General features: G+C 42.7%; 3 protein-coding genes across 4 annotated transcripts in view; 2 read left to right on the top strand and 1 right to left on the bottom strand.

Moving 5' to 3' along the window:
* Positions 1-2839, top strand: part of LOC109973557 (toll-like receptor 7) — an 11145-nt gene extending 8306 nt beyond the window's left edge. For both annotated transcript variants that reach the window (XM_020623239.1, XM_020623240.1), the window contains exon 3: positions 674-2839. In XM_020623239.1, the coding sequence (XP_020478895.1) occupies positions 674-2542 (1869 nt within the window). In that variant the 3' untranslated portion in view covers positions 2543-2839. The remainder of the gene's footprint in view (positions 1-673) is intronic.
* An 81-nt stretch (positions 2840-2920) lies between these two features.
* Positions 2921-10956, bottom strand: LOC109973558 (gastrula zinc finger protein XlCGF26.1-like). The gene is made up of 8 exons (XM_020623241.1): positions 10636-10956; positions 9194-9292; positions 8066-8258; positions 7258-7328; positions 6338-6463; positions 5729-6014; positions 4838-5583; positions 2921-4360 (listed from the first exon to the last, which is right to left on the bottom strand). The coding sequence occupies exons 1-8, from the start codon at positions 10780-10782 to the stop codon at positions 4094-4096; spliced, it is 1935 nt and encodes a 644-aa protein (XP_020478897.1). The 5' UTR covers positions 10783-10956; the 3' UTR covers positions 2921-4093.
* Positions 10957-11888: 932 nt separating this feature from the next.
* Positions 11889-25374, top strand: part of timm50 (translocase of inner mitochondrial membrane 50 homolog (S. cerevisiae)) — a 29646-nt gene continuing 16160 nt past the window's right edge. Inside the window, exons 1-4 of the mRNA XM_020623252.1 lie at positions 11889-12299; positions 14902-15058; positions 17376-17407; positions 24819-24840. Of these exons, the coding sequence (XP_020478908.1) occupies positions 12084-12299; positions 14902-15058; positions 17376-17407; positions 24819-24840 (427 nt within the window). The 5' untranslated portion in view covers positions 11889-12083. The remainder of the gene's footprint in view (positions 12300-14901; positions 15059-17375; positions 17408-24818; positions 24841-25374) is intronic.

Below are 25374 nucleotides of genomic sequence, written 5' to 3'. Positions count from 1 at the left end.
TTGGGCAGCCTGGGGGTTGGAAGATCTCCGGACTTGAAGTGTGGATTCTTGCCTGTGACTCTTTGAATAAACCAGCACGGTGATATTTTTTATATACTCAAGTGGTCTGAGTCGTCCCTCTGAGTTCCTGGTTTGAAAGAACCGGATGAGGCTTTATAATAGAATAGAGCCTTTAGTCCAAACACCAGCTGCCCACTGAATCTGGTGCATTATTCCCTTGTAAAATTGTGAGCTTTGTTTTTTGTAGCGAGTAAACATACAGGACACATGTTAATTAGTGAGCTGGAAGGTGGATTTTGTTACCGCTAGACAGAGCCAGGCTAGCCGTTTCCCTGTGTCATGTCTTTATGCTAAGCTAATTAGCTGGTGACTGTTGCCATATAGTTAACATGCAGATACAGTATGAGAGGTCTTTATCTTCTCGTACTGTAGCTGTAATTTTGAACTATTCCTTTAAGCTTTAAAAAGTTGCTTTAGGCTTTAAACAATTAAAACTGCTTTCATTATCAACTCTGCTTTTCAAAACCAAAATTACAGCTCGTTGCCTAACCTCTTTTCAAACAAGGGATTCATGCTCAGCTGGGCCTCTCATAATATGGAGATTTTCTCTGTGGTATTTTTATAGGATTCTACATACAAGGCTTTTCACAGGTTTGCTCTTCTTATCCTGTAGGTCCTGGACCTGACTACTAATCAGTTGAATGTCTTCCTGTCCCTCAACCCAGTTTGGCCCAACATGACAAAGCTGTCCAAGCTCTTCTTACGCGACAATGGCCTGAGGTCTCTACATCCTGGTCAGTTTGTAAACTGCCCTGCCCTCACCTTACTGGACCTGAGCGAGAACCAGATTGAGTATCTACCAGCTGGATTCCTCCATGGATTAGCTAATCTAAAGGCGCTGTTTCTGAACTTTAACCAGATTCAAACGCTACAGGTTGGTGGACTGGAAGGAGCCTTCACTCTTGCTGACCTCCACCTCAGCCGTAACAGTATAACACGGATAGAGGATGGTGTTTTCACAAACTCCACTGCATTAAAGAAGCTTATTCTGTCAAATAACAGAATCACAAGGGTTGGTGAGGCCAGTTTCAGGGGAGTGATAGGTCTTCAGCACCTTGACCTGAGTAGTAACCTGCTGGTCACTGTTCCAGCTGAGACCCTGAGGGATGCAACTAGGCTCGAGGTTCTGTGTCTACAGATAAATAGCCTTGTCACCCTACCAGACAGTTGCTTCTCTTCACTACGTCTGTTGGTTAATCTAGATTTGAGCAACAACAACCTGACCACTCTATCTGAGGGATTGCTGACAGGTCTGACCATGCTGAGAAAGCTGGACCTCAGTGACAACCTCATAGATTCTCTTCCCTCTAAAGTCTTCAACGACCTGATCAACCTTAAGATACTTGATTTGTACAGGAACAAACTGACATCTCTTCCTCCCTATGTATTCAAGACCATGACCAAGCTGCAAGAGTTGGTGCTGGACAGTAATCAGATTTCTAACGTGCCTGCTGGGGTATTTGATTCGCTGTCCAAACTCAAGGAGCTACAGCTGTCGCACAACCGCATCCTGAACCTCCACCCTGCACTGTTCTCACAGCTCAGGTCACTGCAGAACCTGTACTTGGAGCACAACTCTCTGAGGAATGTTTCCAGCGTCCTTTTCCACAAGATGATCAAGCTTAAGGAGATAGACCTCACTGACAACCAAATCAGGTCTCTACCTCCCTCAGTTTTTCATCATTTGGTGAGAGTATTTTCATTGAAGCTCTCTCATAACAATCTTTCCTCTTTACACTCAGACCAGTTCAAAAACCTTGTCAGTTTAAACGAGTTGAAACTAGATGCAAACCACATAGGAAAACTTCCTACAAGCCTATTTGTGGATCTAGCAAATCTTACAACACTGGACTTGGACAACAACCGCCTCTCAGAGATATCTCCCGATGACTTTGTTGGGTTGAGTCACCTTAAAGAGCTCAGGTTGAGTTTCAACCAGCTCCATGATATACCTTTCAACACCTTCCATCCCCTCCACAACCTCCGTAGGCTTCTGCTAAAGAACAACAGCCTGAACAGTTTACGCCCTCAGCTCTTTGCCCGTCTTTCACAGCTAACAGAGCTCAACTTGGATGGAAACAAGCTGGATCACCTGCAGCCTGATGTCTTTCAAGGACTTACAAACCTCCAGAAATTGAGTTTGAAATCCAACCAGCTCAGATCAATGGCGAGCGGAGCTTTGGAGCCTCTGAGAATCCTTAATACCGTCCATCTGTCAGGTAATTTATGGGACTGCACCTGTCAACAGATTCTCTACATCAGCTGCTGGGTCAACATGCACAGAAACAAACTCGGAGATGAGCCCACCTGCTTCTTTGACTCTTCGTCATCACCCCTTTCTGCATATACACCACTCTCACAGCCAGCGATGCCGCCACTGTTGTTACAAGACCAGTGCACTGCAAAAGCCTCATCAGCTTCATTTCCACTAGAAATGCTGAATCTGCTCACAGTGCTGCTCATAGCTGTCGGCTCACCATGACATCCTTTGTAGTGATTTTATCCTCTGGAACCTTTTTCCCTTTCTTTGCTTTTCCTGTCTGACCTTGGTATTTGCTTCTAAATCAATATTAATGGATGCATCAAATATTACAGGGGAATTTTGCATTAAAACAATATAATGCAAAAGTGCAAGCTTGATTTTTAGGTATTACGAGATTTCTAGCTCAACTGGAAAATAAGAAATAAAATGTGCTGTGGATTTAATGTATGAGCATATAGGTCTGGCCTGCAAATACTGGCATTAGCAAGTGGTACAGCTTCAGCCTCACAACTTGTTAAGGTACCTCACTGTAAGGCTGGTTAAGTTTCATCCAATGCATTATGAAAGATAGTAAAAGAATAAAATAATAATACAAGATTTAAATTTTAGTGTTTATCGATCTGACTCACAGTCAAAAGGTTTCCATTTAACAAATATTCACCCCACATGAAAACTTCTTACAAAATAGGTTTCTGTTCTCAGTCAATATATCAGTTTTTCTAAATTGTTTTCAAAACCCTCACAGTTATATTTCAGCTATGTATTATCTAAACAGTGTAAGAAACAGACAAGATAGTTAGTTAGTGGTGGGCTAACATCACACATCTACATCTTACAACAAACAGGGATGAAAAAACCTACATACAATATAATCTGTCACACTTTAATAGTCAAACTGTACAGTTTTTTAAAATTTATAAAAACAGGAACACTGAAAGCAATGACGATGCCTTGTAATCTTTTAAATACATTTGCCACATTGGACAAGGGGACAATTTTAGGTTCTCTGCACAATGACGAATATTTGGTTTTCCAGTCGTACAAAATAGGAAATGGCCATCAGCTTGTACCTTACTCTACAGAAACAAGAGTCAGTCCATTGCTCATCTGATTGTCTCTAATGCTTTTCTGTGTAGTACCCAGCTACAAATAACAAGGGCTGATGTTATTTTAACCCTGGTGTGTAACAACTTGAAGCTGAATGTTTCTGAGCTCTATTAGCAAACACTGCTTACAAATGCAGAGACAAGGCTCAAAGGCTCTTGGTACATGTAGGTCCCTCTACTGATACCATTATACACTGGGCATGCCGCTTCTCAGTTATTCTCTTTCCTGCGGTTTTCAATGAACGCCATTAAAACCAATCAAATCCTCCGACTGCTTTCACCAGTCCTCACTACTCTGTAATTTACCTACACTTCTTTCTTACGAGCTCAGGGTTGTTATGTGTACTTGTTCCAGTTGGCTGCATTCAGATGATGTTTTTCCTGCTATCTTTTGTTGTCCTGACTTTCACTCACTGCAAATCTGTCTGGATAACTATGTCATGTAGAAGCCTTAAAATTTAAAGCATAACAAAAGGTGTTCGCTTCAACTAACAGCTCTTAATTTATAGGTTCACTCACCTGAAGTCCATCCCCACCATCTGTAAAACAAGGCAAATCTGGAAAACAAAATCACTGAAAACTAGGTCATTATTTTCCTAATCCATTCAATTAGTTATTCCTCGACAGGTACAGGAGAGGTCAGGCGCCTCATCACAGTTTAGCCTCAGACGTAAAAACACTTGTGGTCCTTCAGATTTCTCAGGTAGGAAAAACTCTTCCCACACTTGTCACACATGAACTGTTTCACCCCAGTGTGTATCTGCTGGTGGGCTTTGAGGCTGTTGCCCTGGTTGAAGCTGCGTCCACAAATGTCACAGCTGAACGGCTTCTCGCCAGTGTGGATACGCTGGTGTCTGTTCAGATTACCCATGTTGCTGAAAGATCTCCCACACGTGTCACAGCTGAATGGTTTCTCTCCCGTGTGGACCACCTGGAGAAGAAAAGCTGTTTAATCAAATCTGTACATTAAGAAATGTCAGGGAGACCTGAGTACTGCTGAACATCACTGCAGCCAGGCGAGAACTTCAACCACTAGTCAGAGAAGTGTTATAGTTCTCCAACAAGCACATACATCAAACTAATTCCAGGATATATATAAGGTTTTTTAACATGCTGCTCTGTTTTTACATCAGGTCTTTGGTACTGTGTCTACTTATGCTGTTTATCCTCCTTTCTTTATTCCAAAGCACCAACTGGTCATAATATATCTACTGGGGTTGAGGTGTTTTTAATTGATTACCAACAACTCATTTGAGCTGCTCAAACAGCAGCACAGCTACAAAGAAGCAACACTTGTCTCTTTTTGTTTTCAAGCCAAAAACAACAAATGACAGCGATATCTTCTCTCAACACTAGACCTCTATGTTGAAAGTGACCATTATGGAAACAGTGGTCAAGGTAAACCTACCTGATGTGATTTAAGGCTGCTGTGCTGTGTAAACATGCGACCACAGATGTCACAGGAGAAGGGCTTCTCCCCGCTGTGCGTCCTCTGATGAATCTTCAGGTAACTGGCTGACTTGAAACTCTTCCCACAGAGCCCACAGCTGTGAGGCCTGTCCACTGTGTGGTGCTGCTGGTGAGTGCGCAGTTCAGTGATGGAGCTGAGCCATCGGCCGCAGAGCACACATGCACATGGAATAGTCGCCGCGTGCGTCTGGAGGTGTTTGCGTAGCGAGTTGACACAGGCCACTGTAGTGCCACACGCCATGCAGGCCAGTGAGTTCTTCGCTGAATGAGAGGTCTTCTGGTGCATCTTCAAGACACTCTTTTGGATAAAACACTTGCCGCAGGTCTCGCAGCTAAAGGGACGCTCGCCGGTGTGTATCCGCTGATGGCTTTTCAGAGTGTCAGCCTGGTTGAAGCTTTTGCCACAAGTCTCACACCTGTAAGGCTTCTCTCCCGTGTGTATGCGCAGGTGGCGCTGCAGGTTACCTGGTATCGTGAAGCTTTTGTTGCAGTACTGGCAGTCGTAGGCCCGCTCCCCAGTGTGGACCTTCTGGTGCATTTTCAGGCCGTGGGCTCGGTAGAAGCACTTCCCGCACTGTTCACAGCGAAACGGCCGGACGTCAGCATGGAGGCGCTGGTGGTTCCTCAGGAGCTGCTTCAGGGTGAAACCCTTCCCACAAACATCACAGGTGTGTGGTCTCTCACCTAAATGTAACCAACGTGAAAAGGGTCACTGGTAGCGACAAAGGCACAAACAGTCGTCACCCTGTTCTGCAGTTCTAATTAACTTTTCAGCCCCTTCCGTTTGTTTTTAAAGAGCACCTACTGATTTTGTGAGCGGACCACTCACCGGTGTGGAGTAGCATGTGTGCGTTGAGGCTTCGCTGGAATGAAAAGCCCCGGCCACACTGAGAACAGCGGAAGGGTTTCTCTGCGTTTGCCCCGTGGATGGCCTGGTGGGCTTTGAGCTGCAGCAGCTTGATGAAGGTTTTCCTGCAGTGTTTGCAGCTCAGAGTCTGCTGGGTCTGACTCTGACTCTCCTTCTTGGCTCGACCTCGACAGGACGTGGGCTTTACCACATGCGTAGGTCTGGTGGTGTATCCTGGGCCGGTGTCTTTCACATCTTCTGGCTCCAGCTAACAAGAAATGTTTTACAATGTGTTCATGCATTTTCTTTAACCCACATTTCCTTCTCTTGTTTTGGGGCAAGGTGAGCCGATGTTTACTCTATAATAGTCTGTTAACGGACTCAACATAACCTGGCCTTCAAACACATCAACACACAGGAGAAAATTAAAACACCGCTCAAATTATTGCAAGACACACTGTGTACATTATGTTCTATATATAATAAAGGGGGACACAAACAGCCAAACTTCAGAAAAATTGTAGAAAAAATTATTTCAACATTACAAACAGGCATAATAGACTAAAGTACAGAGGTGTTTATGAAGCCTACCTGGTAGTCTGGATCGCCGTCCTCATCCTGGCCCACTTCATCTCTGTTCTGACCAGAACCAGATGACGCCTGGTCAGCACTGGGCCCTGTTCCTTCTTCCTTTATTACAACCAGGTTGACACTGTCCTGAAAGACAGATTGAATGAGGACAGATGTAAGAGGTGGGGTTGTCCTGGTGGCCACCACCCTTGAGGGACTATCAAGAATGTCCTGAGCAGCTGCATCATGGCCTGGTTTGGTAACTGCACCACCTCAGATCGCAAGACCTTGCAGCGCATAGCGAGGACAGCCGAGATCATCGGGTTTTCTCTCCCCTCCATCATGGATGCTTACACCACACGCTGCATTTGCAAAGCCACCAGCATTGTGGATGACCTCACACAACCCTCACATATGCTGTTTATCCTTCTACCATATGGCAAAAGGTACCAAAGCATCCGGGTCCACACAACCAGACTGGGTAACCGCTTCCTCCCACAAGCCCTCAGACTTCTCAACACCCAGAGACTGGACTGACACACACATACAAACAAATCTGTCTCCACTCCATTTCAGTCCTTTTAGTAAAAGGCTGTGCTAACGACAATAAAAATATGGAACATTATCGTTCTGTATCATGGCTGCTAAGCAGCATGTCATGTTTACATCTCATCACATTTATCGTTGAGCACCCGGAGAGAACCCATGCAGGCACAGGGAGAACATGCAGACCCCGCACAGAAAGGGGCTTGAACCTGGAACCTTCCTGCTGTGAAGCAACAGCACTAACCACTGCACCAAAGTGTTACAACCACTATGCCCCATGATTTGTGCCATGTTCCATAATTAAGAAATGTTAAGACAGTGTGAAGCAGAGAAGAGAAAGTGGGAGTGAGAGACCAATAAAAAGACTTCAATAATGTGACAAAACAGACATTTACCTCGTAGGTTCTGCCTTTCCACAAGTGAATTATAGGTGATCTCTTCACTCCAGCATCACCACCAGCCACAGCTGTAAACATTCAAGATGTTATTTATCTTTACTTTTGTGGCAAATTGTGCTTCATCAGACCATGTTAATGGAGACAAAGAGAAAGTGACAGACTGCTGTGTTACCTTCTTAGAACTGCTCTAACATCAGTTAAAATGAGGAAAGGTTTCCTCCCAACATCATTGGTAGCTAAAAAGGATAAGGATAATCACCTTTATTGGCCAAGTATGTTACACACAAGGAATTTGTTTCCGTTACAGAACCGATGGCGGCCATCTGCGGCGCCACCTCAACTGATGGCTCTTCATCATCGGGGGCAACAGGGGTTCAATGTCTTGCCCAAGGACACTTTGACACGTGGACTGCCGGCACCGAGATTCAAACCTTCAACCTTCTGGTTGGGAGACGACTGCTCTACCCACCGCACCACTGTCGCCTCCCCAAGGTTAGAAGAAGGGTTTTTCAGCCAGTAGTCATGTTAAACAACCATGTGTTCGTTTTGGTAGCATTAGCCACTTCGCATGGTTTAATTTGGGAGGAACTGGACCTTGTGTCACATCAGCAGTAGCCAGAGCGTCCTACTGGACTGACACATTTACTGTTAGTCAGCTAACGCTAGCTTCAGACTGAAGGCTAAAAAGAATTAAGGTAGAGTAGCTTTAAATACCAACATCTGTTATGACATATCAGCAGCAGAAATGATTTGTCACTCAGCATTTATTAATAAAATTAAGACAGTGGGAGGGTGAACTCATCACCTCTGCAACTCTTCCTCACTGAGTGTTGGCTGGTCCGCACACTCTCTCCTTCTGCCCTGTTGGGTGGAGCCCTTCTGCCTCCCTCCTCCACTTCCTCCTGGCCTCCACTGCCCTCCGACACCAGCTTTAGCTCCGTCTCTGCCACCTCTAGTTTCCTCCTCAGGTCCCCAATCTCTGTCACGCCCTCTGTCACCTACAAAATGAAAACAAATCAGATTTTTAAATGTAAAGCAAGACAAATGAAGGAATTAATGTCTTTCTAGCCATTTTGTTTGCCACTAGGGTTTGGAAATGTGATGATGTAAACTTGTCACATATTATTTTATCACACTGTTTGTACAGTGGTTGCCGTCCTGAAAATAACCATTAGTTGCAGCCCAAGAAAAAGAACTCGCACCATAAGCCCCTCCCATCATGCCCTGCTTCCTAGAAACAATGTAAACTACAGATGCATGATTGGGACAAACAACAAAATGCAGCCTCCAGTCTGAAGCTAGCATTAGCTGACAATCTCAGCTTATCTGGATTAAACTGATGGTCAACAGAATGTGTGTAGCACTGTAGCCTGATGGTGCAACTTTGTCCATCCTACTTGAAAGTAGAGTGGAACATTGGACTGTGAGTAACCCGGTCTGCGAGTGTTTTGCAAGACGAGCAAAAATTTAAATTTGATAAATGAGTGAGGTTTACGTACGCTTTGTCTGCCGGGTATCACATGACGTATGTCACAACTGAGCCGATGGTTCTCGCGCTTCACTCTTATAGTCAGTATTTGTACTGCAACAATGGCCCCTCACGCCAGCCATGATTCTTCATGATTATTTTCAAAGGTAAAGTGCAGGTTAATTTGTTTTATTCTTCCTTTATACTGTATTTTGTATTACTGTAATAATTTTTATATGGATAAGTGGGTGTGGAATGAATCATCTGAGTTTCCATTATTTCTTATGAGGAAATTCGCTTTGATATACGAGTGTTTTGGATTATGAGCACGTTGCCGGAACGAATTATACTCGCAATACAAGGTTTCACTGTATAATAAATCTACTGTGAAGGCAAGAATATTTTCCCTAAATGACTGAAACGGGCTTCTATAGACAAATTTATCTATGCAGTTAAGAGACATACCTCTAGACACGGCACAGAGGAACATTCATGGAAAAGCTGACAGATCTTCTCCAAAGCTTCCTGAGCAAGAGACGCCATGAGGATACTGAGCTGGATCACCTGATGGGAACCACACAGTTCATTGTTAGAGGCAGATATACACTGGATAAATATTTCTCAGGTGTCAATGTAGAATAAAGGGTAAAAAAAAACTAGGGCTGTGCCCAACTAAGAACTTTGTCAGTCAATTTGAATTTAGTTTTTCAGCCTAGACTGTCAGAAAATCAACTGCCATAAATTTCACTGATGACTTCGACCACATTATCTGAACATTTAACAATCAATAAAAGTCAGCTGCATGATGAAAGATTTAAACTGCGACCTATTTAAACCGACTGACTCTAATGCCGGCCGCCATATGGGTTTGTTGGAATAACAAGACGGGCAGCACACGTGTATTTCTGATGAAACAGTGCTCTTACAGGCAGTTTTTCCTTCAGAGACAAAACAAACAAAGAAAAAATGCTTTCATCAGATAAACAGGGAAAGTAAGAACTGTAAATATAACTTTTTCATATCAGCACATTAGATTTGTAAAATGAGCAAAGATTACTAATCATATAATACATTTAGGATGTAGCCTAATGACATGATCACAAGGACATGGTGCAGGAACACTAAATTATAATTGTTCCTATTACTCCCAATAAGGACTAACAGGACAACTGTAACTACCTGTTACCTCACTCTTAGTAAATGTCATTGAAGGTAACAAATTGATTAATTTGTAATTATTTAATAAAGTTGTGAACTGAAAACCATTCCAGTTGTAACTTTAAAATGCCAAAAGGTTGCGCTTTTCTGTTTAATTTGATCACAAATTATTTTAGCTTTGGCCTTCTTGCACTATTTAAACACAATAATAAAACATTACTTTGGGATTTTTGATAAGGGAACAGAGACACTGCATACACTAATGACAAACATGAAATGAGACAATAAATAAGAGAATGTGTCCCCATTAGAAGAAACACAACTGAGATCCTTGATAACAGCAGGATTTGATTGCCAAATATCGAGCGGATAATTGATCAACGTTAATTGAAACCTGTAGCTGAAAACCTTTCTAGACATAGAGCAAATAGATAGGCCTGGGCCACCTCAAAATGGCGTCCAAAGACGGAATCTTCCAGACTGTGGTGCCAACTTGATCAAACAAACTAACATTTTAAACCTTAATTTGCCTGGATACACGCGCCACTAGTCAGCAGTAATTTAACTTGGTCGCCGATAGCTAGCTGCAGCAACTAGCTACAGCAGCAAGCTAGCTCCTCTATTTCTATGATCAGCTGCTTGTCTAGACAGGACGGAGCATCAACACAAACAGAGGGCTCAGGAGCAGCACTGAAACCGCTCAAACAAAATGACAACAATGAACAGTAAACACTAACTAATTAACGTACCTTCTCAGAGGAGCCGTGAGTGTTTTCAGTTGGACATTGTGACACTTGTGTTGCATCGGAGCCGTCGATAACTTTGGTTATTTCTGATACAACCGCATTGACCATTATCTCCAAAATGGCGCCTACTTGCGCCTCCAAATCTGACATGTTAACAAATTGTTGTGTCACCTGTAACAGTTTGGGGCAACAACTTTATAATGACGCAAACAGCTTTTGTTGATGCAGTATTCTCGGTACGGTGTTTGGAAAAAACGAGTCCGACGCGTGTTCCTGCTCTGCGTCGTCTTCTTCTTCTTCTTCTTTTACGTTTCCGCCACCTTCTGGTCTGGTGGGTGTATCAGTATTTTGACGTTCTGTCTGCGTGAGCGAACCTGACATGGCAGGACTTTGTATTATTTTAATCATACAAAAAATATTAAAGACTGCTATACTAAGTCTGGTATTTTCTAAACCTTTCTTTCAATTTAACTCGTACTACTCACAGCCTTCTTCACAGTATATGAAATTCAGAATAAATACATTTAAAGATGTGGGGATTAGAACGCTTCGAAAGTTACTTTAGAATAATCGGAGGTATGTGTAGTGTTTGTTGATATTATGTATACATGTGATTTTTTTCACATTTAAGTGGTGTTCAACATGTGATACTGCTGCTGCACTTGTTAAAATCATTAGCTGTTCACAGATCAGCTAAAAGAGGCTGCAGTTTCACAGTGCATTCAAGATCTTTTGCAATCTTTAACAAACAGGCAACACCACATGAATTTAGGAGACTGCTAGGAAAATAGCATGGCATTTAAAAAAACTTATTACATTGTATTGAAGTGTCTTCAGGATTTCTAGTTTGGCTAAAGTGCAGATGACAAATATAAGTGCAACAGAGTTGAGGAGTTATGTGCCAAAAGGTACATGCTTTTATTTTACAGGGTGCTGAAAAACAAAACAATGTAGTTAAAACTTAAACATATTAGAATCAGGGTCATCTTAGCTGTGTGTTGTGTATATTTCTGAAAACTGCTGTTGGCAATGTGTGTAACTACACAGTTAAATTACTTGTTTCATACTTAGCCAATGAAGCTGATAACATACTGTATGCTGTTGTATTGTGTAATTTTACATATATATCTTGCATTAATATGTAACATTATTTTGTTTATGGCTAAAAATAACTTCGTAACAATAATGTTTTGACAGTTCTTTAATAGCCATCATGTGATATAATTCAACAGACCTTTGCCTTTTGCCATCAACCATCATGCACGTTTTGTGTTACAAACGAAGGTCAGATTCACTCTTTCTTCTGATTGGACCGAACACTCTAAGACCCGCCCTTCTTCCGGTCCAGAGGCCTCTCACTTTTGTGAGAGCACTTCCTGTGTGTCAGTCAAGCAGCCGAGCCAATCGGGTGCTTTTGTCCCTTTGACCGGCAGCTAGTACTACTAACCAAGATGTCCGCTATGTCTGTGTTCCCCATGTGTGTTCGAGCGAGCCGGGGCCTCTTGAGGCTCAGGAGCGGGACAGCCAGTGCCTCCTCAAGGGCAGTGGTGAATGTTGTGCGGACACTCTTCACAGGCGAGCCTCTTGCCGGAACTGGCAGTACGACGGGCGGACTGGCTCCGGCTATACTGCAGGAGAGACTCCAACAACAGCAGCAGCAGAGTCAGGTGGGGCAACTAGCCTGCTTAGGTGCGCTCGATTTTTTACTTCTCAGCATGCTGCGATGTTGGCGGGGAGAACGAATACACAGCAGCTCGTGGGTTCCAACGGGAAACCCCGTCCACACCAGATGCCCTTGTAAAACAAATCGGAGCCACATTAGTATAATTTTTGAACCTCAGGGTATGCGAAAACCTAGCTTATAACATCTTTATATGTCGTTGACAAACACTCCCTGACAGAACGAACTGTTTATTTGTCGTGTTAGGATAAATGCCAACTTCAGAAATGTTAGTTTTCTGTAGTGCCTAACTTGTGCCCCACAGTGTACTGAATGAATGAACATGGAATTAGGGTAGCTAACAGGTTAGCTGCGCCCAAAACCCATGCTAATGTTAGCATGCATTTTTAGTGAAACGAAGTGGGCTAGTCAGTCTCTCTCTGTACCACCTGTAATAGTCACATTAGTTTATCGGTCATTACCTGAGCGCAGTCGGCACATTTCGAACAAAACTGTGCATATATTTGTTCGTACTTTGGCCAACTATGAGAGTTAGCATGTAGCTAGTATCAGTTCATTAAGATAGTTAAGATGCTGCCTCATGACTCGCTAAGTGACATGTTGTGTGCCCCCACATGAATCAGCCCTTCACCGACACACTAAACTAACCATGTCTGTCAGTTTTATCTGGTAGAAAAACAGTGCTGACAGCCAAGGTTGATTTGGTTTCAAGGTAGGAACAGATCCTTAAGCTGCATCCACTGAAGCCCAGAGCCGTTAAGACTGACGAGTTGCGGCATTGAGGGGGACGAAAATGGCTGCAATAGTTCCAAACTGTCATTAAGTGCCATTGTTTTCTGTAGGCGGGGTTTATCAGCAATTACTATTTTTAATGACTTGTACAGCCTTGCAAACTAATTCTGTTATGTTGTTGTAGATAGCTAATTTAGCTAGTTACCTAATCAATAAAAGTGACCCAATATTTGACAGAGACAGGCAAAACATTATAAAACATGTTTTGACACATGTCCTTAACTTAAGATGTCACAAGTATAATCTAGGCCGGAAGTTTTCTTGGTCAGAAGCTGGATTGTTTTTAGGCGGATACACTACTTTAATATGTAAAAGATGAAGACTGTAAAACTATTGATCCATTTTGTGAGGTAATCTAAATTAACTTTTATTATTAACTCTTCATAATTCCTATCGTTACAGTGTGGAGAAACAAAACTTTATTTAATAAGAGTAAAAGTTGATATGACAAGATGATACTGATCAAAGTGGTGATCTAAGTAACACAGCTGATTGATACTGTTAATGTATTTGGAAAAATTTGTTTGCCAGTACAGAATTCGCTTTACCTTTCAAACATTGAAATTCAGACTTTCACTCACTCATTGGTTAAGGTGAAAGACTGTATTTGAATATTAGTGTTTTTTTAAAGTAAAGTTTAATTTGAACTCCTCCCCTCTGGACGGCGTTACAGGTCACTGTGCACCAAGACAACCAGGCACAGGGACAGTTTCTTCCCCCAGGCTGTCGCTCTGATGAACACTTAGCCCATGACAGTATGATTGGACAATAACCTTCAGTGCAACACCTGTAAATATACCTCGTACAGATTATACAGATTCATACAGGTCTCTAGTTTTAAGTACTCTGTTTTTATTCCTATTTATTTCATTTCAATGAGCGTTCCTTTGTCTGTCTGCATCGTTTACTGCCTGTTTATACTGCTTATTTTACATTGTTTGCCCTGGTTGTTCCTTGTTAATACTGCTATTTTGTCATCTTACACAGCCTTATGCTGGTTTACTGTTTACTTGCCCCTTGCATGGGGATATGTACATGCACATTGAGAGCTGATGTACCAGAGTCAAATTCCTCATGTGTCTGACACACCTGGCCAATAAAGCAGATTCTGATTCTAATTTCTAATGACTGTTTTTAAACATCTTTAAAACTGTAATACTGTATGTTTAGTATTTATGATCATTTATGCTTCTCAGGTCTAAATGTGGATCAACTAGGTGTCGATTTTGTACTTTAAAAAGCTGAATTTAATGTCACTTTGTACATTTGGTGTCTGTGGTGATCTAAGTAACACAGCTGATTGATAGACTATCTAAGAAAACCTGACACTGACTCAGTTTCTGTTCTCAAAAGTAGAAATAGGAAAATGTTTAGTGACATTTTTGATTATTATTACTCCCTCCATCCCAATAATTTCATATTCAGCAAGTTAAAATAGCAGATATTATCTCTTTATAACAACCTTGGGGATTTTGACTGAAAAAAGTGGAAGGCACCACTTTGGTTTGGTTAATTGTGGTTAGATCTATTATACGTGTTATCACATTTTTGTAGCCTAGAAAGTGATGTCGTTAATCTCAAAATGACTAAAAGATTAGTTTCTAACATATAGTGATGACTTTGAAGAGGTTACTACTCTCTCATAAGAGTCTGCGTGAGCGAACCTGACATGGCTGTAATCGCTTCATGCTAAGTTCAGGCTGAATGATCGGTGTGACAGTGCTGCACAGGGCTCAGCTGCTGAGCTTTTTTTTGATGTTAACCGAGGTCAGACTGAAATGTTTGGTTTTGTCCAGGGCCAGCCTCCTCCTGAGGGAGGGCAGGGCAAGAGGGAGGGGGAGCAGGCAGAGGACAAGAAGCAGAAAGAGAACACCGCCTACGCTAAGAAGATGGTGCTACGGTTGGCGGGAATCCTGGGACTGGGCGGGGCAGTCAGCATCGTCTACATATTTGGTGAGTTTGGTGACTGTTGAGTGGCCACAGAAGTTTTGAGAATCTGTGGGTCATCCTGAATAACAAGCCTTTTGTTTCTGTAAAGATTTAGTTAAATGTCGTGTTTTTGAAGTATCGACCACCGCACGCCGTCTGTTCTGTCTGGGTGGTTTCAGGTGGGTCAGTGGTGGAGATTTCAAAAACTCACCTGTAGGGATTTTAAGTAAAGGTTAATTCTCTAGTTCCACATTTTTACATGAGGATTTGCTGCTTTGTCTTATGTGATGGTAAACTGAATGTGTTCGGGCTTTGAGAGAAGATATTAGAAGATGGCAAATTGAACTGGACTTGAGGAAATAAAATAAACTGATCATTAATTGGACTGTATCTGCGGTCCCATGGCAGATTATTTTAAATTGATCTGCATGGCTGAATGGGATTTTTTGGGGGGCCTGAACTAGCTCTTTAATCTGAATGAGGTTTATCAGCCTTAGCTTCCTGTGTAGAGGGACGGCCCACGGACGGGTGGAGCTAACAGCTGTCAGCCAGAGATGAAGAGTGACACTGAGGATGAATGAAGGTTATTTCATCTGCTTGTCATGAAGAAAATGCATATGTGAGCTTGGAATCAGATTCAGGTTGTCAGTGAGGTTTGAAGCAGCCGGTTTGGGCTTTAGTCGGTGGCAACAGAAGCACTTGGACGTCAGCTTCCTGTGAGGCAGAGCAGCCAGTATCTGCAGTTTGTGGAGTCATGCTTAAGGATCTAAACCCAGAAATAGCATGTTGCCAGCTTTTCCCAGCAGTTCAGAGGGAGTGTTGGCATTCTGCAGCAGTAAGTCAAGGACAGTCACCACCCCAGGACCCTGTCAGACCCAGTAGAGAGTGAACCGACTGCTTCTGCTGCTGTGTTCATGGAGTCGTAGGTGTTTTAGTTGTTTTATCCTCATGCTGTCCAGTGACCCTGCCAGTTTTGTTTTTACCCTGGGAGGAGGCGATGTTTGTTCTTCTCTTATTTGCTGTTTTTCTGTCTGGTTCCTGAAGATAATGGAGGAACAAAGTATAACCAGAATGTGATGCCACCCTGGGCACCATTGGTTTCTTTGCAGCCCCACAGGCTGCAGAGGAGTGGCTGAGACAGCGTGGACAGAAGATGGAGATGCACTTCGCTTTATAAGTTCAGAAACCACTTTGGAAGTCTCCCTGAATGTCAGAGATTTACCATCTTTCACCTTTTGCTTTCCCACATTTTTTCCTCTCCTCTCATCTGCATCATGGAATATTTCAGGTGGATCAGTGGTGGAGATTTCAAAACCTCCGTATATTTCAATATAGGAATTATGTGGAGTCATTTTTGGAGATACTCTGGAGATCTGGGATTTTAATATGCTCTGGCAAGTTATGCACGTTTACATCTGATTGGTTTCCCAGCACATAGGTTTGTGAAATACTGCTTATGTTTTTCTGTTATCACAAGATTTGGTGATGTACAGGTTGAGGTGATGGTGTGAAAGAAGCCAGATTTACCCAAATGGCTTGACAAAGTCAGTTAACCTTAGAAATTTTATCTTTTCAGTCTAAACACTGTCCCTTTTTATGGAATCTTTCCTGAAGGTGCTTAATGCAGTTGAAAAATATCAGGGCTTATGGGAAAAGTACAGACAACATCTGTTGTCTCTTGAGTGTGACTGTACATTTTTATGTTATTTGGGCTGCAGCTGAGCATTATGTTTATTATCAAACAGTTTTGGTGAGTCATGCATTAGTGTTACATCACAAATTGTCAAAGCCCAAGATCACATGTTCAGATGTGAAGTTTATCTGACCAACATTTTGCACGACAGAACACAGCAGATCTTCACGTCTCAGAAGATGGAGCTAGGAAGCTCTTGACATCAGACTGTTTTAGATTAAATATATGTTGTTTGACTGATTCATGAACAAATTCTTGTATCTCTAGTCTTTAGTAGGGCTGGCAGAGTTTTGAATTAAATCAGGAGCTATCTGATCAAAGAGTACACTAGAATCTTTCAGTCCTTGACAGATTTGCTGGACACACACACTTGTCAGAGTTCAGCGCCCAGCTCTGCCCTTCAGACAAACTCAGTGAGAAAACCTGAATATTAAACGTGCACAAAGCTGTAGCGCTGTGTGATTGTAATACATGTCTTACAAACATGTGAAGGTGTGAACTTGTGTTCAAATTTCATGATGTTATCTTTGTATCGACTCAGTCATCATAACATCTGGGAGCTGGGTTTTCCTGTGGAGTAACGTTCAGAAATACTTTCAAAAGAAAATACTTCTTCCACACAACTGATAAACTTTTTTTTTTTTTTAGGCACCAATTCAATGGATGAACATGGAAACAAGGTATGTTTTATTGTCTCTCTCTCTCTCACACACACAATTCTCTTTGTAAGGACACTCATGGACATAATGCATCCCCTAGCTCCTTACCCCAACCTTAGCCATCAACACTAAGGCCTAACACTAAACCTTAAAATCAAATCTTAATCCTACAAAAGGTGTTTCACGAAGTGACAACTGGCCAAAATGTCCCCACATTCCACAAATGTCCTCACTCTGTAGCAAAAAGATACTTTTGTGGTCCTCACGGTGTAGCAAGTACATGAACACACACGCACACACACGCTCAGACAGCTCCTCCAGGTGTGATCCTCCACACATCAACAGCAGTACCTGTGTTTTAAGGTGTCTTTTCTTTTCTTTCATTACTTCTCTTTGATGTGTGTCAGTGTTCACGTCCCAGGCAGGCGAGCCCCTTCCTGTTGTATAGCGTGCTGTAAAGGGCACATGTCACAACCAGCTGTGACCCGTGTCTGTCTGGCAGAGGCGTGAATGTGCACAGACGTGGCTTTCCTCTTTTTGTGGTCTCTGTTAGAGGTGTTGGTATGGGAAAGGAAGGGAGCACACTTATCTCACCTTCAACGCCCCCTTTTATTCGTCGTTCTTCTGTAGCAGTAGAGGTGGCCGGGCGGCACACTTGGCAGGCGGCTGAGGCATGATGCTCATCTGAGCTGTGATAGTCAGGGACATCTAAGAGCCCAGTTGTCCCACCTCCACACGCTAATGAGCTTCAATTCCGGTCTCCAGGAACCCCCACTGATATCCCAGTGCTGCTGACAGGAACGGGGCCGATCCAAATGTTAACCGCACCGTTAGTGCACAGTCAACTAAGCAAACATTTTAAAAAGGTGAGATTTGATCCAGGTTAGACCAGATGTCTGCTGCAGACTGAAGCGACACTGAAGTCGTCACCAGTTGTCAGTTCAGCCGTTTGCCCACTGTGGCAGTCGCACTACCAGTCTAATAAATCCCAGATATCTAAACTGGTTCAGAAACCTGGTGACTGAGTCCGTCCAAACACTCACATGATATGAAAACCTTTAGAGAAACGGCTACAAAGGACTGACTCTTTGTTGGCTGTGAGATTTCAGTGATTTTTTTTTTCCTCCTGTATTTTATGAACAAACTCATCTATTGATTTGAGCAGCTACTGTAGGTTTTAAAGTCCCTATTGGTAACTTTTTGCCCTTTTGACCACAAAGTATTTGTACATTCATAATGGAACAGTTCAATTTAGAATGTACATTTTGTTTGAGCATTGGAGTTAATTTCCAACTCTCAGTACATATAACAAAATAATTTAAGATCAAACAAAGCTGAAGCTTAGATAAATAGTTTTAGTATCTGATCAGAAATGGAAACAGTATACCTGTTTTTAGTGATTCAAACAAATTATTACGATCAGAAATACTGATACCATATGTGTGCCTTAATGTCAGTATTGTAGGTGTCATATTGTCATAACATCTGACTTGAGTTGTCAGTTTGTCTACGGTCTGTGGTCCCAGTCTCAGAGGCCAGCTCCCAGACTGGGTCCGAGGTGTTGGTCTGGGAAGATGGACCACTTCAAAGGCCACACTTCTCTCACCTTAGGATCCTTTTGTTGGTAACAAAGAGCCAAAGGCCTCAGGACGGCATCCTGCTAAGTGGCCTTTGTGACTGGGACTTTGAAGCTGTCCGTATGGGGAAAGGTGGGCTGTCCAGAGGGAAATAAAACTTATTGTCTTTAACAGCAAAAGGACCAAAGAGTCATCTCAAACTTGTACTTCCAGAAACCTGGTGGTATCTTTTTCCTTCTGTTGAACATAAAATACTTCACAGTTTTCTAATCCACGTTAAACCTGCGTTGTCTCAGTCCTCTTGGACAAAGTATTTGGGAAATGAATGACAACATTACATCATTTTATAGACACAAGGATGAAGATATTTTTGAAGGACAAGCCATCATGTGGCTCAGGATACTCTGACCCTGTGACTTGTTGGTTCCTTCATGATCAGTTGATACGAACAGGGAAACTCACTTGATCCAAGGCCACGTTCATGATATGTATGAAATGTTGTAGCGACGGGAATCAAGTTGGCCAGTAACATTTCTAAAGTCTCTAAGTCACCTATACTGTTGGAAAAACAATCTTCTAGCTTCAGCTTTCTGTCTTTTTTTCCCGGCACTTTCATCAAGTTTGCGGACAAATGTACGCGGCTGTGTAACAAAGTGCGGATGTGGGAAAGCTGAGTCGCTCAGTTCACTTCCTTACGGCCGGGAGGACTGTGTCCTTCAAAGATCACACGTCCCCTCTGCTGCACATCCTGTCGGTAGCGTCCAGCTCCCATCAGACGACACACTTGTCGTGCCAGTGTGATGTGTCTCGTGCCTTCACAGGCACACTTTTCTCACCTCCTCGTCCTGACGCCCGCTCTCGTCCTCAGTGGTCACGTGCTAAATGGGGCTGTGACATGTGGCGTGTGTGGTCTCAGCTTCTGCTTTGGTAATAAAGTTATGTTAGGTATTTTTAGTCAGATAGAAACTTTATGTATTAGAAATGTTTAGTGGAGATAGGATGTCTAGTTAGACTGTTAAATGCTTAGTCATGCTTATGAGTTTCTACAGGGTACATCTGGTCAAGGATAACTAGAGAGAAGAGTTGATGACTGTCAGCAGACAGGATGTTTAATATTATTATTATGACGTGTATAACTGTAGCCTTAGCCATAATATGTTCTTATGTTTAAGTCATGACATGTTACTAGAGGTCGTGAGAATGTTTTTAGCTACACACCACTTAATCAACAGACACACACACACACATTGATTTACTTCATGTTTTGACTACTGCTATGACCAGCTGCAAAGCTGGTAACAGAGACGTCTCGGTTGACGTTTATGTGTAGTATGGGGCTAGCCCAACCGAGGAGATATAATGTATAGGCCTGGTGGGTTCAGGGTCTTTCATCTTACATCTGCCTGCGTGCAGTTTGCAGGTGCAAGATACCTGAGTGTGTAATGTTAATTTTACCTGTGATCCTTTGAATAAATCAGCACTGTTTTGAAGTTACTTGGACTGTCTCGTCTCTCAGAGTTAGCAATGGTAAGAAGAACCAGTCCTTCAGTTATTAGATACTTATTTAGTGTTTCTTTTTCACAATGACGTGATTAGTGTCCTGTCAGTCAGCATCGTCTTTATACTGTGTGGTAGGTTTGTAATAAACATTTTGAAGAGGAGGATATTAATTCACTTTGTCATTACTCTCTCTGCCTTCATCTAAGATGGTATCTTTTGACTGACTGAACACACCTGATCCAGGTAATCAATGGTGAGTAGGGCAGGGAGCGTTGGTAAACAAGCAGGGCAGCGGCCCTCGAGGACCAGGACTGGCCTCCCCTGGTTTAGAGCGTAGCTAACACTAATGAGCATCAGGGTCAACAACAGATCTGGCCTGTTGCCCTCCCTCTTTAACATAAATAAGTTACATGTTAGTTTTCACTTGATATCGCCATCCATTTCTCTGTTTCACAATCCATATTGTCACGTGTTTGGGTCTTGATGTATTGTTACACTCCCAATTTTAGGCCTGAGTAGAGGTTGTAATGGCTGTAAAATCAGTGCTCTTAACCGTACTGTTCGAGTAGCCATTAGGTTTTATGAGGATGTGGGAACCTGGACCATCCTCTGTGCTGTATTGTAAAGGCCTTTCCTTCCCGTTGTCACACATTATAAACCCTCTGGCCGTGTCCTGTCTAGCCAACAGGCAGACGGACTTGCTTCAAAGCAGAGGCACACTTCTCCCACCTTCCTACTGCTCCGCCCCCCTCAGAGGGCACTTGTGCAGCTAACAGTGGTGAAACTATGGGAAGAAGCTCTTCAAAGCAGGCACTTCGTCAGCTTTACGTCTTATTGTACTCAGACTTTTCCCAGCAGGCTGTGAGGTGAAAGCACGGGAAGTTGGGACCCGCTTCTCCCATCTTGTGTTTACAACCTGGGGGAATGCTACTATCACCAGATGCATCACCAGAGTTAGAATTAGGCCTTTCTCACTCCGTCAGCTCCCATGCATGTCAGTGAGTCTTGTCTTTCCTTGAACCACTTTTGCCAGCTGCTGACCACTGTAGACAGGGAACACCCAACTAGACCTTCTGGTTCGGAGCTGCTCTGACCCAGCCATCTCACCATCACGGTTTGGTCCCTGTCAAATTCACCGTCTTCCTTACACTTGCCCATTTTCCTTGCTTCTAGCACCATCTTCAAGAAGTGGCTGTTCATGTGCTGCCTGCTCTGTCCCACCCCTTGACAGGCACCATTGTCATGAGATGAGATCACGTTGATCTCTTCACCTGCCTGTGGTTTTAAAGTTGTGACTGCTTAGTGTAGTTTAGGACAAGTTCTTTCCATTTCTTTTGTGCTACTTTAATTTAGACACGAGAGTCAAGCATGTCTTTGCTGCGACAGACTTTTCTCACCCTCCTGTCTCAAACTTTAAGCTGTTTTCTGTCAGTCGACCCGATGCGGGTCAGAACTGGGCATTTGTTCTCCTTCCTTTTCTTCTTTGCATGTCTGACAGCTAAATATGACAACGTGTGCTGGCCGCCACTCTGCTGCTTCCACTTGCTGTATCTCCAGTTTAGATGGTGCACATGTGGTATCTGTTGTACCCCAGTTCTTTTACTGGACAGATCTGAGTAAAAAAAAAAAGGAGTCCGTCTTTCTTGATTTTAGTGCTGGTTTATTTACAAAGATATATATATATGTATAAAAAGGATTACAGAACATAACCCAGGGCTCCCTCCTTCAGACAAGCTTCTGGAGAAGAGAGACCCTGGAAACCCAGAGCCTAACACATGTATCCGTTGTGGACTAACCCCTTACACAGATGAAGTCCGTCCAACAGACTCCATCTCTTATCTAGAGCCCCACGTGCTTGGAGCAGCTGTGTATTACCTAGTCATAACAAAATGAGGTAGCTCAATGTGTGTGTATGTTGTATGCGTGATGTGTAACTAAAACACCCATTCAGACATAATTCTTACACAAGATTAATACAAAACCAACTGGTGTCAAGGTACACTTAGAGTCAACATCATCTTCTAACCTTGAAGCAGAGCACACATGAGCAGACTTTGAATCTTACCAAACTGCATTAATAACACAAAGTCTAATAATTATCTGACTGATTTATTAATTTCTAACAGTATCTATACAGGTTTTAAAATAGGATCAAGGTTTTTCTTTTTCAGGGACAAGTAATGCATGTGATTGACTATAAATTAGATAAGTCAGAATGTCCTGCCTCGTACTATAGTTAACATTTAATATTTTTGTAATTGCGTTCTTCGTCACACTGTTTGCCATTGTCCTCCCTGCTCTCCCAGGCTGCAGTCGTACTGAGGTGACGATGGGGTCCTAACGGCCTGTTTCGCACCTCGGTCCACTCTGACCCACACAGCACAAGTATCTGCTCACAGCTCTGCCCTGGACAGCAATTCACTGTTGTATGTTAGTGTCCGGTCTCCTCTAATGGCTTATTGTCACTGATCTGTCAGGTTTCACAAGGCCGTTTTGGATACCTCCTTCCAGTATTGTTTCTCCCAAGCTGCATTGTATTATCATGACGATCACACAAACCTTATGAATGCAACGACACGCACGTGGTTCACTCAGGTGAAATAATGTACATCCAGTGTGACCAGTTACAAATGTCTCCTGGATGTTTTCTCTGAAGTGGTTGAATTGTAAGGAAGGTTTGGCTTGTGATGTGTTACCTTTTTCACCAGAAAGTACACAAATCCAGTCAAAAGAAACTTTAACAGGACTTGTTACTGTGTATGAGCAGTGAGGTGAAGTAGTGTGCATCATGGCCACCAGATGGAGGCCTACACCCCAGCTCCACCTCTGCACTGCCACTTCTCCTTCTTCCTCATCCTCATCCTTATTCTGTAAGATCTAGAAGGATTTATTAGATGAAGTGTGGTACAGTATGCATAAAATGATCTTAAAGCTTAAAATGAGCCCTTTCTATCCACACAGGAGCAGTGTCCTGTCATTGAGGCTGCCATGTTGAGCCACCATGTTTTTTACAGTAGCCCTGAATAGACAAAACACACACTGGTGTGAAGTTTGCATTTTCACATCATAGTAGCAGTTTGGCTTGGGAGACGGTTGGAAGAGTAAAAGAAGTAACTGTCACTGTTGTGAGTTTAAGAACTATAATTTGTTAGATGGAGGATCATAGTTGCACTTTAACATAAGAAAAAGGAAGACTGCGTGAATCCCTATTATCACAGAAAGCAAAGACATAAATAAATGAGACTAACTGTGGTCAAATGAGCCGTTGATTGCAAAACCTGGTCACTCCATCTGCCTTTCGATTTGTGTCATGCTTCTTTTCATGCAGTTATGGTTATTGTGTTTGGAGCGGCCAAGATGGGCGCTTAAAGTCTGGCTGAGTCTTTACAAAGAGGCCTAACAAAATTATTTTATTGCACATATTAGTGTGTGTGTGTGTGGGTGTGTGTGTGTGTGTGTGTGTCTTCAGCCTTCTTGAAGATCACACCGTGGTCAAGTGAGCCGCACTTGCTTTCTGCAGCTTGTCCTACATTTCCGATATCACTGTGAAACGGCTGCGAGGGCTGTTTAACACGTTCTGTTAAATGTTGCAGTCTGCTACCTGACCACTAGGTGTCACTGACTCTCACACACTGCACCTTCAAGTCTTATTGAAGTTAACACATTTAAAATTAGAAAGGTGAGTTTATGTTGAGTCCATGTCGTGTCACAGTTTGTTTAATGACCATGATGCAGGTGATCTGCACAGTTTAACACCTGCTGTGCTGATTATTGATCTGGACAGTTGTATTGTTTAATGGTATTTTCTCCTCCAGTAATCCTCACATAATGGTTTCATGCTTTTCCTCCTCACTATAAGCTCCTCAGCCCTTTTCACCTTCTCATCCTTGGTTTCTTTTCCTTCATGTTTGTGTTTTTCTCTTTTAGCCATGTGTTCTACCTCTCCTGCTCTTTGTCATTTTCTTTCTCTGTTCTTTTCTCCTCCCCGTCCTCTGTCCTCTTCTTAATGCTTTTCCATGTACCACATATAGATATTGCATGAAAATGAGTTCTAAAGGTTTCTCTCAGGTTTCTTGTCAAACATATTCATACTGTTGATGCAACACTTGGGGGGGGGGGACGACACATGCACCCTCCTTGTGAGGAAACGTGCATCTGTTTAAACAGCAACAAGACTGATGTGAAGAGTTTTGTGATCACCACAAACAAACCCTGGGTTTTCACACCACCAGCACTGACTGGTGCTGCTGTAGTGCTGCACGTTGACTGTCAGCGCACTGCATTGATTGATGATCAGTTGGCTATTGGTGTGAACAGACTCTAATCAGGTTTTCTCCTTTTTGCTTCTCTGACAGATTCCAGATGAGTTTGACCGAGGTGAGTGTGAGCACACTTTTAACACTGGCTGTGTGTGTGTGTGTGTGTGTGTGTGTGTGTGTGCGCGCGTGCACAATAAGAACTTCCTTCTTATTTAGTCATCATTTCACTCTTTAAATGAGAAGCCGTCACTGAGGTCAGATCAGGGTGAGAGCCTAACTGATTTGTTATGTTCAGTGTCTGGCAGTGTTGGTGTACAGTGTTAAGTTGTTTTAAAGGGTTTTGACAGCGTCTTTAATCGTCCACTTTAGGTTGTGTCTAGGATGTTATGTTATGGTTTAGTTTTATTTTCAATGTTAAATGTTTTTCTGAACCAGTGCTGAAAGGATTAGATTATAAAGCAGCATGAACAGTCGAATAATCATCATTTAGGAAGATAAATCTTAGTAACGAGAGATGTGGGTTAAAGCTTCTTTAGCACTTTTGCATTTCTCTGTTTAATGTAAAGAGAAAAAAGTCATTAACAGGTCCAATGCTGTCAGGTCCCAGTTTCTCCAGTGTGAGTATTTGCTGGTTTTCTCTGGGGTTTGTTTG

The sequence above is a fragment of the Monopterus albus genome, unplaced genomic scaffold (genome assembly GCF_001952655.1).
Source record: "Monopterus albus unplaced genomic scaffold, M_albus_1.0 scaffold294.1, whole genome shotgun sequence".
Lineage (NCBI taxonomy): Eukaryota > Metazoa > Chordata > Actinopteri > Synbranchiformes > Synbranchidae > Monopterus > Monopterus albus.
This window is presented reverse-complemented; position numbering and strand designations above follow the sequence as displayed.

Coding starts and splice junctions, on each gene's coding strand:
- LOC109973558 (XM_020623241.1), bottom strand. CDS start 10,782: ATGTCAGATTTGGAGGCGCAAGTAGGCGCCATTTTGGAGATAATGGTC. Junction 8,259..9,193: donor CCTCTGTGCCGTGTCTAGAG/GTATGTCTCTTA, acceptor TTCATTTTGTAG/GTGACAGAGGGCGTGACAGA. Junction 6,015..6,337: donor ACGGCGATCCAGACTACCAG/GTAGGCTTCATA, acceptor ATTTCTTGTTAG/CTGGAGCCAGAAGATGTGAA.